This window comes from Meriones unguiculatus, chromosome 8, assembly GCF_030254825.1.
Source record: "Meriones unguiculatus strain TT.TT164.6M chromosome 8, Bangor_MerUng_6.1, whole genome shotgun sequence".
NCBI lineage: Eukaryota > Metazoa > Chordata > Mammalia > Rodentia > Muridae > Meriones > Meriones unguiculatus.
The window spans coordinates 101,400,414-101,419,472 of record NC_083356.1 but is presented as its reverse complement, the minus strand read 5'-3'; the positions used below and the strand labels follow the sequence as shown (position 1 = coordinate 101,419,472).

The 19,059-nt window shown below is 36.0% G+C and overlaps 1 protein-coding gene across 3 annotated transcripts in view; it reads right to left on the bottom strand.

Annotated features, from left to right (window-relative positions):
* The window catches only part of Psmd14 (proteasome 26S subunit, non-ATPase 14), an 89,757-nt gene that overhangs the window by 10,303 nt on the left and 60,395 nt on the right, over positions 1-19,059 (bottom strand). For all 3 annotated transcript variants that reach the window (XM_021626235.2, XM_060390258.1, XM_060390257.1), the window contains 3 exons: positions 13,604-13,711; positions 5,887-5,961; positions 4,289-4,414 (listed from right to left, as the gene is read on the bottom strand). In XM_021626235.2, the coding sequence (XP_021481910.1) occupies positions 4,289-4,414; positions 5,887-5,961; positions 13,604-13,711 (309 nt within the window). The remainder of the gene's footprint in view (positions 1-4,288; positions 4,415-5,886; positions 5,962-13,603; positions 13,712-19,059) is intronic.

The following is a 19,059-nucleotide window of genomic DNA, read 5'->3' as shown; positions in this document are numbered from 1 at the left end:
TTTCCTTTTTTTCCCAGTTACATACACACACATTATCGGATGGCTAAGGTTTAGCAACTGCCGTGTATCTTAAGATGACTTAAAAGATGGATGTCAATACAATGAAAGTAGAACAGGAAGACAGATGGAGTCAGAGTTTGACTCTGAAGTTTCAAACTGACCTTAAAGTGTAGAATTACCTATCTTCTACCTTAAAGATGATTATGTTCGTAAAACAATGTTGACATATGACATAATTAAAAATAAAGATCACTTTCAAGGGACTGGAAAGATTGGCTCAGCTGCTAAAAGCCCTTATTGCTCTTCCAGAGAACTAGTTCAGTTCCTAGCACCCAAACGGCAGTAACTGCAGTTCCAAGAATCTAACTCTTTTGGCCTCTTGGGCAATAGTTGTGCACATGATAAACACACAAATATATAATGCACATGGTGCACACACACACACACACACACACACACACACACACACATAAATACTCATGCATACAAAACACAACCTGTAAAATATTACTCTCCCATTGGTAATACGTTTCATAAACTTTCGATATTGAAAATTATGTCTACTTGTTAGGTTTCTTTTCTTTAATAAGGCTGAAATTTGTTCATGTTTAGTACCATTTTTTCTAACTTTTTTTTGCCTGATTGTTTTAAAATCATTTTAACCACCTATATCATTCTTGACATAACAGTTCTGAAAGTTATCGCTTTATTGTCTTGAATTTCTGTGTGATTGCCAACAATCACATTATATTCAAAGAATAATCTGGTGGATTTTCCTCAATATTTATCTTTTCTTTTTCTTATCTAATTACATAAGCACAAAAATTTTCTACTTAATGTAGAAAACCAAATATATTTTCAGTTTATATGAAATAATATAAAAATATCTCATCTTCCAGGTTACTAAGTTGGTCAACATGTCATCTGAAAAGCAATCTGTCAATCTGAGTTTATAGAATTATATGTTCTAAAAGTCAAAATTTCTGTTTCTGTGTTATTCTTAAAAATTATCTTCCGCAATACATTTGCCACCTATATGTTCATTTACAAATATGTAATAAAACATTAGCAGTTTTAAATCTAGCAGCAGCATTTTGGCTTGCATAGATGGGGTTTGAAACACATTGCTGCAGGTGTTACATCTCAGTAATTGAAAAACAAAACAACACAACAGCAACAACAAAAAACAAATGAGTAATAATCAAGCAGAACTCCTGTGTGGAATTCAGACTTGAAATTGAAAACTTGGAACATGAATTTAATTATCCTCAAACTCCTTTTACTTTAGGACCTGACTGGCATCTAACAATAATTACCTTAGTTTAAAAAACTAGCCAATTAAAAAGAATGCCAAGAAGAACTGTGACAGTATGGGCCTTTTCTTGTATATTTTAAGTGTTACTATAAAAACTTCACTGTACACCTTTCAATCACAGAGGGAATTACATTCCCAAATTTGGACTCTTCATATCACAGCTTACATACTGTTTTCATTCTTTAACCAAACCTTAGAAGATTTTTAGTACTACAGAGATTTTTTAAACTGTATTATAGGAAAAAATGTCCATGGATGGGCAGCAGTAACCATAAATAGGTTATTTCCTGGCAGAAGGAAATATGAATTCACTTTAATGTTACAGAGAAATAAAAACCATTTCTACAGCCTGCTAAATAATAACTTACCATTTTAAGCAATAAAAGATTACCTATTTTAAATGATAAACTACTTCTTTCTCTCTAAATAATCTCCACAGCATGAAAGCTGAAAGCAACACTAGAAGAAAAAAAAAATTCTTTTACTCTAGTACTAGGGGAAAGGGGTGCTCTAGGATATTATATTCTAGGACATACTCATCAAAAACTGATCTACCTCTGCTGGAATTTAGTTTTAAAGACCATGTTACTTTTATTTCAAAGCTCAGTTCTTTCAAATGACTTGCTGTTAGCATTTGATAAATCTTACATACTTTCTCTTGTATAGTATTTTTATATGCTATGGCACCAAATTTAAAAACAGAAATATTACTTCCTGGTGTTACAGTATCAGTCTTAACTATGACCCCTAAATCTTTAGTCTAGCCTTTACTAATAATATTCGATCCCATATTTCGAACTCTTTAAAAGCTGTAGCTTTAAGTGTTTATGTATGTGTATCTTTGTGAGAGCAGTCTGGACATAGAGGTGGTCAGAAAGGGAGCTCCGAGAGGGAAAACAATAGTGTGGAGGGCAGGAAGAAACAATAGGATACATGTGACATGGAAGTGAAAAGAGGGAACATGGGAGAGGGTAGGGCACAAGTAGGGATGGGGAAGAGAAGAGTGCGAGGAATCAACCAAACCAAAGTATGTATGAAAATACAAGGAGAGCTGGTATTTTGAACGTCAATCAGTAAAAACAACACAAAAACCCTTCCTTCCTTCCTTCTTTTTCTACCTGCATTGAAAAGGTTAATGCTATCAACATACTTCTAGTCACATAGGCAGGAAATGTTAAGGCCATATTCAATTCTCTTTTCACACAATGCTATCATGATTGCTTCATTTACTACGAATATCTCATAACCATTGTCACCACATGACACAGCTATTTGGGGCTGCTCCCACAACAATCTCCTCTTGCTGTTTTTAAAGTCAGGATCTAGGTAAATCATAGCATGCCTCAGATCAAAACTACCTCTGTAACCCTCTCCTAGTCCTCTTCATACACACTCTAGTACACATACCATTTCCTAAACACACCTCATGCTCGCCCCGGCCCCAGCCTCAAGACTCTGAAAGCCATGATTTTATACTTTCTACTCCTGAATTTGGGCTTTTTAGACTTCACAGACATTATGAGGATTTGTCTTTATATGACTAGTTTATTCCACTTAACCATGTCTTCCAGGTTCAGTGTTGCATTGGCAGGAGTTCTTTCCTGTTAAAGATGAACAGTGCTGCCTCGGGAACACACACACTCAAAGACAGAGACAGACAGAGAGAGAACGTGCACTCACTCACCTCTTGCTGGACACTAGCTGACCCTATGTCTTGGTACTCGTGACTGCTGTCAGCAAGCCTGTCTCTACCTCTGCAGCAGTGGCATCACACCAAGCTTTTTCACGTGGGTTGGTATGCAACTCAGGCCTTTCCAGGCTGAGTGAGCCACTTCCCCAGCCCAATGCCACATATATTTTAGCATATAAATATGTTCAGGAGATTGTGCGCATGATTTTTTGATAACAAATTTTAAAGGCCCCATACAAAGGTAAGCTTCTCCCTAGTCACTGCTCCTTTCTCACAGCACTGACCACACTGTACTGTGGTGTTCTCTTACAGAGAGTAAGCTCTCTGGGCAACAGGGACGTTTTTATGTACATTTCAGCATGCCCAGTGCCTGGGACAGAGTGGGTTTTCAGTAAGTACTGATTAAATGAAAAATTTTAAAGTTCATTAAATAAATTTTATGCAGCAAAACTCAAATGCCAGTTTTTCAGTCTACATTCCTTTAATCATATTACCTTCCAAGAAAAATTCCCTAAATAATAAACTATATTTTACGTCAACAAAAAGGTTTGACAAACTTACAGTCTATGGGCCAAATCTGGCCAGCTACCCATCCCCTTTTAAACTGGTTTGTCCTTTAAAATTTTTCCAACAGGGTCTCACTATGTAACCCTGGCTGACCTCAAACTCAGAGATCTGCCTGCCTTTGCCTCCTATGTGCTCAGATTAAATGTGCCACCATGCCTACTTTAAGAATTATTTTGGGGTTGGCTACCCAGAGGCTATTTAAGCTGTGGGCTGGCTTTCCCCAGGGTCAGATGATTGTTCAAGGTTCCTGAATAAACTGCATTGAAAAAAAAAAAATAACCATGTATCAATAAAAGACTCAAATTAAAAAAAAAAAAGAATTATTTTTTTAATTTTTTATTTATATGCATGTGTATTTGCATGTATATGCCATGGTAGCTGGAGTTACAGGGAGTTGTCAGCTACCTAACACGGGTGCTGGGAACCATTCCGGTTCTCTCTAAGAGGAGCAAGTGATCTAACTACCAAGACATCTCTCTGGTTCTCCAGCTGTCTATTTGAAAAGAGTCAAGTTGCCTTTGTGTACATCTTTTCTGTGGTTGCATAAGCATAACAGTGGTAGGTTTTAGGAAGAGACCAGATTATCTAAACATCAAGTATTTATTATCTAATCTACAAAGCATACTGTTCTAGTTTTAATTTTTTTATTTCCTACAACCACTGGTTACCTAATTACACACATTTTCAACAGTTATGAAGAAAAAAGGGGCTCTGACCTTATTATAATTCTTGGCCAACTCCAGCATCTCTTTCACCACCGACTCGTTGTGTTTACAGTGCTCACTGTAGTCCTGAAGCGTCAATCCTTCCATCCAACTCTTCTTATGTAGATTTAACAGCATCTACAATTACAGCAAAAAAGAACTGATTTTGCTGCCTTGTCTTAAGGGAGAAAAATTAATGAATTTAAACATAATTTTATTCATTCGAGTAAGTATCAACAGAAAATATCCTAAATTTATATTAATATACCCTGGCACTCCAAATCCATGCCCACTGCCTCTGGTACCCACCTCAGTTATTCTAATCTTTGCATGACTTACATTCATTCACCCTGTATTAGAGATAGATGCCTTTCCTAACTACTCTGACTTTTTAAAAATGACCATCTCTCATTGCTTTAGCAAAGATCTTTCTTCCCTTGTCATACCATGCTACTTTTATAGTCTCTATGAACATTTTTTTCTTCACTTTATCCAGTTATATTTAATATCAATAGGGTCTAGCTAGATTCTAAAATATCTAACCACAGCAGTTAAAAAAAAAAAACACATACGTGTCCAGTTTTCAAACACCAACCAGTTAAGAATCTAAACAACTAAGTACACTGTCCCCCAAACTGGATTCAAATTAAAAAATATATATCTTTACACATTAAAAAACTTAAAGAAGGGGTTTGTGCCCATGCCAATATGTGTACCTTTTTTAGGGGGTGGGTGAGGGTTATACTATGTAGCCTAGTCTGGCCTCAAACTTACAAGCTTGCTCATTTGATTCAGCCTCCCAAAAGGCTAGGACAACTCACCTGCCTTACAAATCTATACCTTTCTCTTACTACAGTTGTTTACTTTGGTGGGTGGGCACACATGCCACAGCCTGCATGAGAAGGTCAGAGAAGAAAGAGGAAGTCGGTCCTATCTAGCCTTCTACCACCTGGGTCCCAGCCAGTGAGCCCTGGTTATGCTTTCATGCTTGGAAAGAAGTACCTAAACCTGCTCACTCGCCCGAGGGAAAGAAGTATCTACACCTGCTCAGCCACCTCACTTGCCTGAGGTTGTCCTTTGTTGTTGTTTTGTATTTCTCTGACTGTCCCAGGATAAGTTTTCATAAGACTTAATTTGTAAAAATTATTTATGTGTAAGTATGTGCATGTGCCTGGAGAGGCCAGAAGAGGGCACCAGATCCCCTGAAACTAGAGTTAGAAGCAGTTGTGAGTGGCCTGGTGTGGCTGCTGAGAATCAGACTCAGGTCCTCTAACAGCAGCACCAATGAGTCATCTGTCCAGCCACAAGTTCAACACAATTTAATGGTAATTTTTCTTAAAAGACATAATCTAGAATTTGCCTCCAATTAAGCATCACTATGGAAAGTTATTTTTTTTTGATACTACATTATGAAATGTGAAAAAGAACCCCCCCCCCACACACACACACACTCAGCAGCAGATTGCTTGATGCTGCTGTGCCACTACAACCAGTGTGACTCAGTTCCAGGGGAGCCAACAGCCTCTTCTGACCTGAGGGCACCAGGCATGCAGGCAGCACATAGCAGCAAAACATTCAAGCATGGAATAGGAGATTTTTCATAGACTTACCTTCTGTTCCAGTTCATTTTTCCGATAATTAATAGTGATGGAGTAATAATGTCTGTTTAATCCATGAATTAATGCCTACAAAACAATTTTTAAAATGATGAATCAACCTTTCATTTAATCAAATACTAATGTTTGAAACTGTTGATGTATTTTATGCATGATACTTACATCTTAGTTATTTATTATTTGTCAAAGTCTCACTAGGTAGCTCTGTCTGGCTTAAAACTTGCTACGTACTCTAGGCTGTCCTTGATCAGACGGAGACCTGCCCACCTCTGCCTTGGAGCCCTGAGATTAAGGGTCTGTGTGTCTACCATGCCCACCTTTTCTGCTATCATGTTAAAGGACATTTTGAGGCCAGCAAGAAAGCTTAGTTGGTAAAGGCCCTTGCTACCAAGCCTGAGATCTGAGTTCAATCTCTTGGACCTACATAGTAGAAGGATAAAACTGACTCCTGCAAGTTCCCTTCCTATAACACAAAATAAGTAAAACGTAATAAATTTTTAAATAAAATTGAAAGGGGCTGTATTATAAATGAAGAGTAAATTAAAGCAGTTTTCTCAGCTGCCAGTTTAAGGATAAAGTTTAAAGGAGTAGTGACAGACTCTTCAAAGCATTTTAGGTACTTCACATGTAAGACTTTCCACAGCCTTGCAAAGAGGCCACAGCAAAACAGTTTGAGCTCAGCACAGCCTGTTACAAACTAATTGCACATATCTTATTGTTTGATTTTATAATATTTAGGAGGCAATTTGCTTTTTCAGAAGAAAAATTTTAAACTCTGTAACAGTATACACGTGTTTCTTCATCCACATTAATCGGGGGTTTCCTTTTGGTTAATTCAATTTTCACTAATTCAAAGATTGTGTCCAAGCCAGTCTCCAAATAAGTAAGCAATGAGGAGTGTGTGTGTGAGTGTGTGTGTGTGTGTGAATTATCTATCATGATTCACATGTAGGATCACTGTATTTGTTTGACCTTGTATGTAGCATCTTCAGTCTTCCTCAATTGTTCTCCACCTTAATTTTTGAGACAAGGCCTACTAGCAGATTTGGAGCTTACTGTTTCGGCTGGCTAACCAATGAGCTTCTGGCATCTGCACGTCTGTCCTTGACTCCAGTGCTGGGACAGCAGATGCACACTGCCTGGCTTTTCACTAGACATCATGTCTGTGCAGCAGACACTCACCAGCTGAGGCTCCTGCCCACACCCAGAAGTGTGTTCTTTATCATGTCCATCTCATTCCTTCTCAACCCAGTGACAAGAAATCAAAATTCCACATATCAGAATTTACTTTGATTGTACTCATCTCCAAGATAAATGGGCCAATCACAACAAAACTTAAGCTATTAAAAAAAAATGTAACTAAAAGGGGAAAACAAATACTATTGTTCTGCTAAAGGAATGTACAAGAAAATGATTGCTAACAACACTCTGTTATACCCTTATATGTGTGTCTCTCAGCTATCACCATAGACTTCCTCTTGCAGTAGACGGAACTAACACTGAGACCCACAGCTGAACAATGTGCACACAGAGAGACTTCGAGCACTCAGTTCTAAATGAGAGGTCTTCCACTTCCAAACTCTACTCCTCAGGGTTCCAGGAACAAAGTATATGAGGAGGCAGGAAAATTCTAAGAGCCGAAGGGATAGACGAGAGCAAGGAAACAATGTCTTCTAGACACAACAGTACTGACACACCCATGAACTCACAGAGCCCTGTGGCATGCACAGGGCTTGTACAGGTCCAAGATAGATAGGGTGCCAGTGCTGAGAGGGGAGTCTATCCGTAAGCTTGAAGCTAGCTAGCTCTAACTGACAGCCACTTGCAAAGCTAAAATTAATGTTCTCCAATGGAGGCTGACTGGGTATACAAACCATACATAAATATGGTCAGGTCCCAAGCCCAGCAGCAGATAACCTACTCAAAACGAACTCAATGGTATTTTTGTAGATTGATTTTGTCTCAGATTGCTTTGTTTGGATATTTTTTCTTTTTTAATCTTACTGGTATTTTGCTTCTGTATTATGGTTTCCAACTATGTGTCTTGTTTGTGTGTATGTGTGTTTCTTGTGTTTTGTTTTTTTTTTTCTATTTCCTCATTTATTTACTTTGGCCTGTTTTCCATAAGGGCTAGGAATTGGGTGGATGGGGAGGTGGGAATGATCTGAAAGCAGATGGAGGAGAAATAACAGTGATCAGAATATACTTTAGGAAAAAAGAATTATTTTCAATTTAAAAAGTAAAAAGAAAAAGTAACTATATTATATACTGCTTAATTATCTAACTCTAGACACTAAAAAAGTTCAACTGTGGTTCACAACAATATTCTGAGAAATATGTTATTATATAATATTATATTAATATTATGTAATATAAATAAAACACCACCATTAGCCTTGTAAGACATAAAAGCCTAGAATTATAATTTCTAATTTTTTAACAATTGTAAAAAATCAAAAGAGTTTGGTTGGGGTTAACGTTCAAGAAATAACGACAGAGTTAAACAAGTAACTACCACTTTCTAATTAGGGTTTTTACAATCTATGTCTTAAAAATGCTGAGACAGAGACGAAAGGTGGAGAAGTGGGTATCTAATGATTGCCTAGCACGTGCTTTACACCCCACGCACTCCAGTGCAACAATCTAGTAGGCTCATTCTATGTGTACATGACAAACAAGCTCTAAAAAGAACACAACTCTTAATTTATCCTAATTAATAGTTAGTAAAAGGTAGCACTGAGGGTCTGAAGCCAGTTCACCGACTCTATAACCCATGTTCACACTAATGCACTGTACTACAATTCAATCCCTGCTAAGATTAAGTACACATGGTTGTGTTTGTTTCTTTGTCTTTTGACACAGGGTTTCTTTTTGTAGCTCTGGTGTCCTGGAACTCACTCTATAGACCAGGATGGCCTCTAACTTACAGAGACCTACTTGCCTCTGCCTCCCAAGTACTAGGATTAAAGAAGTATGCCACCACCACCCTGACAAGTGTACATATTTTAAGAACAATCTTATTTCAAAGATTTTCTGGCAAAATAAATAAATAAATCACTCCATCAAAATTGAATTTTAAATATCAAATATAAAAATTAAATATCAAAACACTTGGTATTTCCTTGCATAATCAACTTTTCCATTACTAGTATCTTCTATAAAAGTAACCTATAAAGTCAAGAGGAAGCAGCAGTTGATTTCAAATGGTTGGTATATGAAATTTAGTTACTAAAAAAAATTATTAAATCCTTATCTAGTTAAAAAATTACTGTAAGCAGAAGATCACCTTTCATTGAATAAAAATGTTGTATTGTATCAATTGGAAATTGAAACTACTCAGGGATTCCCTAACCCTGAACCTACCCTTGCATAACACATCAGCAGGTTTATCTTCTGGGTGGAGATTTAGGTAAGTCTGAACATTTCTCTAAGCAGACACAGCCTGACTGGGGAGTGAAACTTTGTTTTAATTGTTTATCATCCAAGGATCTTTGTGCAATATACTATTTGCACTAAAGAATCTATGGTTGCAAAACTACCAGTGGTGATAATCAATAAACCCAGAGGCCAGTCACTGGATCCACACCAGGCCTACATTTTAAAGATTAATTGCCAGTGCCAGTGAAATAAACAACCTAGTATTTGGTGGCACTATTTGGTTTTCAATTATATCACACAGATAAATATAAAACTTAACACAAGCACCACAAAAGATTAGCAAGCGCATGATAAAACAAATGTAGTCAACAGTCTTGCAACTTTGCTTACTCAACTCCTGCATACTCCACCCAGCATATTCATCCCAGATCATAAACGAACTGACCAGAAGCTTTTTGAAAAGCCTCACACAGGAGGACTGTGTAGATCAGTGCTTCCTAACCTTACTAATGCTCTGACTCTTTAATACAATTCCTCATGTTGTGGTGACCCTCAACCATAAATTTTTTTTTCTTTTTTATTTTGCTATTGTTTTGAATCATAAATATCTGTTCTTCTGATAGAAAACCCTTATGAAAGGGTCATTCGACCACCAAAGGGATTATGACCAAGAGGTTGAGAAGCATGGGTGTAGAATCAGAATACTAAGAGTTAAACCTCCACACATTGTCTGCTGTGAGCACAGCAGGTGTTTTATAAATCAGTTTGCTGAATATTACAGCACATACTTGTTACCCCAACACTCAAGAGGTTAGAGCAGAATTCTGGGTTTGAGGCCAGCTTGGGCAACATGGAGCCGCAGGTCACCCTGCATATACAGTGAGACTGTCTCAAAACAAAACAAAGCATGGCACAGGCAATGTTTGAATTATGCAAAAAACCTATTTAATTGAATCTCCAACTGTAATATAAAAGAATGAAAAGACCTACCATAAGTCAACAGTGACTCGAGCAGCTCAGTTCTCTCATGTAGGCTGTCACATCTAGAAAATGTCTACAGTAGTTTCACTGCTGTTGTTTTATACTTCTGTGTTTTATGATTATTGAAAATAATGTTTTCAAATATTCTACCTCCATTCACAATATAAGCATACACTTAGAGAGTGAAAGCCCAGTGCATACACTAAATGTCCACAAAGATAACAGCTTCAAATTTTATTGTGACCTTTAAGGAACTGAAACACCAAAAAAACCCAACAAGTTGTTAATGCAATACTTAATGAGAGAGGGGGCTACAGCTGGAATACAAAGTGAATAAATTGTGATAGATAGATGGATGGATAGATAGACAGACAGACAGATAGATAGATAAAATGTGAAAAAAAATGAATAAAATAAATCCTGCCATTTCTAAACACAGATAGTCAAATGTTCCAGGTACAAAATAATATAGTTGTTTTGTTTTGTTTTGTTTTGTTTTTTTAATTAATCTAGAAGCCAGTCGCACTGTTTTAGAAATTTTACTTAGAACAGTGGCTTCTCTAAGATCCAAAATAAATTCACAGTTAACTACTTCAATATTGCATGAGCACCTAAAAATAAGAGATGAAACAGAGGTTAAAAACACTTGCTGCCTTTGCAGAGAATCTGGTTAATTACTAGCACTCACATGAGGGTTTGCAACCATCAAAACTCTAGTTCCAAGGGATCTGATGCCTTCTTCCAATTTCCATGGGTATCAAACACACACATGGTGGACATACATACATGCAGATAAAACACACATAAAATATTATTTTGTAAAGATTGTGGTTTTACTGCAAAAAGTTGGATTTTTTTTTTTGGGTGGGGGAAGGGTTGTTTGTTTTGTTTGTGTTTTTTGTTTTGGTTTTTGAGACAGGGTTTGTCTGTGCAGTCTTGGCTGTCCTGGTCTTGCTTTATAGATCAGACTGGCCTCAGAACTCAGATCTGCCTGCCTCTGCCTCTCTGAGTGTTGGGCTGACAGGCATGTGTTGCCACACCCAGCTGCTTGTTTTGTTTTTCTGAGACAGGGTTTCTCTGTATAGCCCTGGCTGTCCTGAACTTAAATCTATAGACCAGGCTGGCCTCAAACTCACAGAGATCCACCTGCCTCTGCCTCCAGAGTGCTGAGATTAAAGGCATGGACCAATATGGACAAGGAAAAACACAGGGAAAAATCCCATTATCCTACTACTCAGAGATAATCAAATCCAACATCTTGGTATAAATACATAGGTACGAGTTCTACAGTATTTACTAAATGGAGCACTTGTCTCTCCCACTTAAACTTTCCTGTGACTGTTAGTTTACAATGCAATGCATCGTATTTTCTTCCGTGTTTAAATGTAACAGAACCCAATGCTACAAAATCACCAATGACTTGGTGAAGGTACGTTACTGCCTCTTGTCAGACTTCTACCACTTACTTCTATGTGGTAGAACAAGTTGTTCTTCTTGAGAACAAGTTCCCTCTTAACTCAGCTAATTTTCCTTCACAATAAAAGATGTGGGATTTCTCAAAGGTTTTTAATCACCAACTTAAAAATTTGACATATGTACAAATTCTATTATGGACTTTCTAACCTGTCTTACAAAATTAAAGTATTTTAAGGTGGATTCCATTGTGTGTGTTACTGTTTGAATTGTCTTAAAACTGTAACTCACTTGGACTGATATTCTTATGGGCACTACATAAACTGTGAAATAAGTGTATTTACAAATTCTACCTGGGAGGCAAAACAAATTTAAAGTGATAGGAATAATAATGTCATTTTAGCTTTTGTACAAAAGTCATTTAACTTAGGCTGGAAAGCTGTTCCAACGGTCCATTTTTAATTAAAGATAGAAGGTAGGATTAAACACTACCAAGTGGATTAGTACAAAAGAAACAGATTCCAATATCGATTTTGTCTTTACAGTTAAAAGGCGGTGTTTTAATTTAAAAAAGGAAGTATGCAACAGGTGGCTGGTGACTTGCAATTAGTAAAAACTCCTGGCAGAAATACACCACGTAGTAATCACAGCGACTCTAGATCGTGGGATGCTACTTAACCTTTTGTAGAACATAATGAAGCAGGATGATGCTATGGGGGTGTATGAGAAAGGTCATTATCATGGGCTAAACAGACCCAATAATATATTCTCTTGGAACATGCAAGTATGGGCTTGTCCGTGCCCAATCAAAATCACTAGTAGCTTATTTCATACTTATTACTCTCTACAATTTCCACCTAACTTGTTAAAAAAAATTTTTTTTTCAAAAGCAACATACCTCAGTTCTTTCAGACAAAACATTTCGCTATGATCAAGAGCTACAAGGAATGACAACAGCAAAACTATTTAAGAATACAAAGTTATCAAGTATAACCAAGGCTGGACCATGGTGAACTGTTAATGCCACAACTCCCCAAAGACAACATGAAGGCAAAACAAGGGTTCAGAAGGGAAATAGCAGTAGCTACTATAATGTCTTTGTCCTGAGTGTCCTGTTTAATCAAACATGGTATTTTTGTCCTATTAATTAATCTTTAGAGAAATAATTACTTATACAGACACACAGACTGTGCATTTAAAAACACATTTAACATAATTTCATAGAGACAATAAAGACTTGTATTTAAACAATGAGGCAGCTGAATGGAACAAAGAAAACACTTAACACTCAATGGGATATTAAGTGTTTGAATACCCAACAACAGTAACAGTAGTTGATATCACTAGACAAACATAATACATACTTGTCAAAAGTAATGTTTACATGTGTTTTATGGGATTTTAATCAAAGGTAGAGATAAAACAAAAAAAAAGGTAGAAATGACTTAAATACTACCTATTACCTGTTTCTTGGGACTTCTTAAATAAAATAAACCGACTGTTTCCCCCCTTTTTTATTGCTTTGAAAGCTGTTTAGAAACCACCCTAGGTTAGCTAAGTGCTCCCACCTGGAGCTTCTTTTGGTCCTCTTCTTAGACGCTAACTAGACAGAAGATGCTGATCAATAGAGAGGGTCTCCTCTACTCCCGGAACAGAAAATTTGAAACTCTACACAAAATGTTCTCATATGAAGCACATCTAACTTTTATAATAATATTTTCATCTTTTCTTGAATATATGTATGAGTTTTGTTCTGGTGCACAGGCTAGATTCAAACTTGATGCCTCAAAAGGAGCTAGGATTTTCTTTTAAAACGACAATGTTAAAAAACGACGCTTATAAGAAAATTAAAGCAATTAAGAACTGATCTTAAAATAATGACAGTACATTTAAATATCATAAAACTGAGTTTTAACACATTATCAAATATAGTCATTACCTGGATAGATGGCTTGTTTAAGTGGCCCAGATTGGAAGTCGTTTGTCTCGGTTCATGTCCTAAGACCATCATATTAGCATTGATCAGTCTGAAGGCATCAATAACAACCTGTAAACGGAGGTGTTAAGTCAGTTCTTTTAAAAAAACAAGTGATGGTGCCAAGCAACAGTGGACAAGGCAAGATCAACTTGCATCTGTTTCTGGCCTATATCCAGAAAATCATTTAATTATAATATTAATAAAAAGAACCTCCTGCTGATAGTGCCATCAGTATACCACCCTCTATCTTGTAATGTAAGGTGACACCAATTATTGCAATTTTTCATGAGGCATCAAAATATTAACTTAGCATCTTTATTATTAAAAATATGTCCATTACTAAGCATATATCAAATAACCTTCATTGTTGTGCGTATTTGTTACCTAAGTTTTCCTAGTCAAAATGAATGACAGGGAAACTAAAACTGAAAGTGAGCACAAGCTAAGGGACTACATCCAAGACCCAGCCCTGTCACTTCAATTACACCACCACAGTACTTGAAATGACAACAAAATTGCAGCCAGCACGTCACTTGCCCATGTATTCTCTACTAGTCAGATACCCTTTACTTCTTCTGACTCTGAAATACTTTATGCCTTGTCTGATGGCTTTAAACATCCAAGCCATTGCCAAGCCTAGAAGGTATAATATAAGAAAACCAAGGTCACCCATGCTTTCAGCCAGAAACAATACAGTATAATTACAAGTTCATAGAAAAAAATGTTTATTTTTTTTTGTCTATTAAAGATTCAAATTTCTTTGTAACCTAATATCATGTTATTTAGCTCTTACATATCAAGAGATGAGTAAGAATCAGCTATTGTTCAGTATCTTACTGCTGTTATGGTTATAGTCATCTTATTATGTTTATAGTCATCCTCCCAATTTGAAAATAACTTTTAGAGATGTGAAGTTTTAGGTAAAACCAAGAGATACTAAGACAGACTGCCTCTTTCCAGGACAATCTTGAAACACAACAATTTAGTACTTCTTTATTCACCTTCAAAAGTATCAACCAAATAACATTATCAGTGTTTTAAAAGCTATTGTTATCTGGATTTGTTTTCCGAAACAAATACACAAATATTAATACACAAATATTAAAAACTATTATTTTCAAGTTAAGCCAACTGTAATATAATCAAGCTTTTTTAATCAAGCTTAAAAGTCTATCATAAGGGTTTGTGGGACCAGTCTGGTGGTACATATATTTAATCCCAGCATTCACATCTTTAATCCCAGAGTTCCTGAGGAGGCAGAGACAAACAGATCTCTATGAGTTTGAAGCCAGCCAGAGTTACACAGTGAAACCCTGTCTCAAACAAAAAGTGTTATTTACACACTACAAAGACTCTAAAGGTTATAGTTATACCAAACATAAAATTACACCAAAACATTACAAGATAGTCTGAGGTCTCTGTATACTCCTGTTGTCCTGATAATGATACAATAATCAAGTTTTGAAGTTGCTTTTAATTCTTATGGTCTGAACATTCTCCAAAATTCCTTTTCCTTCAAAGTCAAGTATTCAATCAGAACCCTAAACAATCCCTTTTAACCATTAATTGTAAATATAAAACAGCAAATCATCAAGTTTTTCTTTCAACTGCTTTATGATTCCATTCTTAGAGTTTGGTAAAAATCATTTCTAGAAAAAATTTTCATAAATTATGAAAATTTCATATAATATCCCAATGAAATGCTCACATACATTTTTATACAAACTGCTTTCAAACTAAAACATTAGACACCAATGTTCATGTAAAAGTCGGTCATTTCTATGGAATATTGTAAACTGGTGTGAAACATCAAAAAAGAAAATGAAAATGCCAGTTAGGTCAGTTAAGTGGATATCATGACCTATTTTTTTTTAACTCTGAAATAAAAAAAAAGAATACTTTACAACAAAGCTTAAAATTTTTGATGTTGTTCAACTAGTAAATTATGACCCTATGAACTGACATGTTCAGACTGATAGCTCATGAGCAGCAATAGAAATGATTACACTAAGATTAAAGGAATTTTCTGCCATCACTATAGCAACTGTCTTAAGGAAACTAACATGTTCAAAAACCTGCAGACCAAAATTAGATTTAAGATGCAATAAAAAATAAATATGGCAATATATTCTACATTTTAGTTTCTGTACAATTTTATAATTGCCTTCTCTGCTGTGAGAATAAGTAGATTTCTCCTTTAGAACAACCTATCAAAATAGACTCATTAATGTCCAGTACACTAATGAGCAATGGGTGAAGAAGGTGTTAATTATGCCACAGTAAGATTCAAGAAAAAGCCCTAGTGAGAACTTGGAGGTGTGTTTAAGCTCAGAGCGTTTCTCCATGCTTGTGTATTTACAGAATGATGCAACAGAATGACAGCAAGTGGTCACTCACAGTTAGGAAAATAAATCAAAAAGCAACATATTAAACAAAGAACTCCCAAGAATTAAGGCACTGAAGGCAGGAAAAGAAAGAATAATGAATTTTTAAAGCAGTCTGCTTTTTTTTAATGGCTCTTTGAAATATGTATACACGAAACCAGTTTGTCCTGTACCTCAAAATGTAACAACAACAACAACAAAAAAAAATCCCAAAACAAAAAAGACAGACAGACAGACAGACAGACTACATCAAAATCACTTCCTTGCAGCAACAACAACCTCCACACTGAAGGAAGAAAATAACAAATCCCTGTCCATGTTGAAGCCTGAGGAGCTACTGGCTCTCTATTTCCAGCCTGACCAGTTAATTTTCTCTGGTACAAGTGCCTTGAGACTTTTCAGAGGTCAGCGCAACAGTAGACAGCTTATAACAAAACCATTAGCAGTTTGGCTAGCTTAGGGAAACCTCTTACTTTCCTTTTTTTGTTTATTATCACTGCATGAATCTGCAGCATATGATAGTTTATAATTTCTCAGGCTTGTTAAATTCATGTTAAAGGTCTGTTTTCTTGTTGAATAAATTTTGTTCATATAATGCTGCCTATTTCATACACTCAGTCTTTAATAGCACCTTTGGTCTATGCGCAACTCACAGATCAAAACAGAGGACTAAAATAGGGGTTGATGATGCTATTTACATGTGTGATTCCTGCTGTCTTCTTGTTAGTAGCTTTAATATAATAGAAGACCTTGTCTGTTTTGTAATTAACACATCTTTACTGGAGAGATATTTGGAAGTGATTGCTGTGAATATACTGGTTAGTAAAATAAACACAATCACACACCACTTTCTGTTATCAGACAAATTTGTGAATTGTACACATTATACTCCAGATCAACAAACTGTGATATAACAGCCAAGTAGAAGACACATATTTATATAACCCTTTATTTTTCTGAAAATATGTATTCACTCTGACCTTGCAAATATAATTAGCTGTGGGATGTGCAGACTTCAGTACCATGGTTGCTTTACTAATTGCAACTCTTGGAAATAGATACTAAATATTTGGAAGCTGCCAATACAAAATAAAAACTGCATCTTTCTTGTACATCTGTCCTAGCTTACAAAAGCAAAATAGTTTTGAAAACAATACTGAGTTCTCTGTTTACTCCAAGCACACCCAAGGGTCAAGGACCTATTCTTTCTCTTTAATGATGAATCTGGCTTAGGATTTAAGCTGTCATTATTTTCAAAATCAACTTAATTCATATTTTTTACTTCTTCTATGAGTATTCCACAGTTCATTCAATATGAGATTTTTTTTTTAACCCATGTTTCTCTAGGTCACTAAAAGAGTAGACCAAATTTCTAAAGCATCAAACTGCAATCCTAGATTTTATATTCAAAGGAAGTTTTTTTTTAAGCAACACTCAATGTAATGTATTGAAAAGGTATTTTACTGTATATCCACTTTTTGCCGAGGTTCCTGTTAGTCCCTGTGCCTCTTCCTCTCACAGCAGCTTCCAGTGGGATCTCCACTGTACCTACACCAAAGTCAATGACCAAGAGAACATTTCAAAAACATACAACAAAAGAACTGATGTTAAAACATTTATGGTGCAGTTGTTTTCTTGAGCTCAAAGAGGTAGGAGGATGTAAATAATCAGATTATTACATAACCATATGTCAGCCTAAGACCTATAGTGAGAAATGAATAAATTTTTAAAATTAAGACCAAAAGCAGTGGTAAGTATTTAAAAAAGAAAAGAAAAAAGAAAACAGTTATCAGGTAAGTTATATACTTAAAAGCATGCAATGACATACAAAATCCACCTAAGCCACTATGAAAATGAGAAGAATGGGAGGAAAAGCAGCACCATCCCAAACAGTGCTGTCTGGAAATGGCCGCTTATCAACTGCTTAGTGTGTTTCTAGATTCTTTAAAAATTAAGAATGGATGTGACCTGGGAAATACTGTGGGGGTTTGTGACCATTTCGTTACTTCTGCTGCTCTGCACTGCCATGCATCTATAAGATAAAAACATTTTCTGTCTCTTGTAAGCCCACAGCATAAAAAATTCAGAGATATCTTACTTTTTATGCCATTTCCAATGAAAAGCACTAAGAACTAAAACTGACTCATGCCAAATGCATATCACTGAATTGCTGTGATTTCTTGGTCTCAAGTTTGAAACACGGAAATTATTTATAAAATGTCAATTTTAGCTCTGGAAAAGAAATTCCTATGTGAATGTACAGTTTCTTTCTTCATCCTCAGAGAATTGCTTACTGTAGCTACAGATCTGTAGTACAATTTCAATATACTAGGGAGAAAAAGGATGGGGCAGAAGCAGAATAATGTACTTTTCTGACAAGTGAAGGCATGCATCAAAATTCAAGAGTAAACTCACAAGTTTTGAACATACATCCATTAATGAAAACAGTTTTTTAGAAACTAATATGGCAAAGATAATTAAATATTTCTAGATTCATGAAACACTGCGAAAAAATTGAATTGTTCTGGAAGAAAATTGAGCAGAACTTTTACTGTATGCATATGGTAAACAGAGTATAGGAGATTCAGTGCCTACACGTAAGTCAGTCTCCTTTCAAAGTGAAGATTCGAGGTCTATCACCTGCTAGCCAAGTGACCTAAGACAAGTTACTTAATGTCTCAATTTCTTTTTTTGCTCATGAATGATACCTCACAGAGCTGGTGATAAAATTAAATAATCATGTGTGCTTGTCATTACAGTTCTTGTTAACTGTGGTAGTCATAGAGCTGTTCCCTTCAGATCTCTTTCTCTTTTCTAATAGAACCTCCTGTGGACAGCACAGCTGACTTCTAAACTCCAGCTGCTGCACCTTTTAATCCATTGGGCAGTCACACTAGGCAATAGATCCCCTGGAGGCTCCCAGCCAATGACTAAACACAACCATGGTACAAGAATTTAGCCTTCTCTGCCAAAATAAAGACACCAGTGAAAAGTAGCTGTGATTCAACCACTCTTCATCAGCCTATGGCCTTC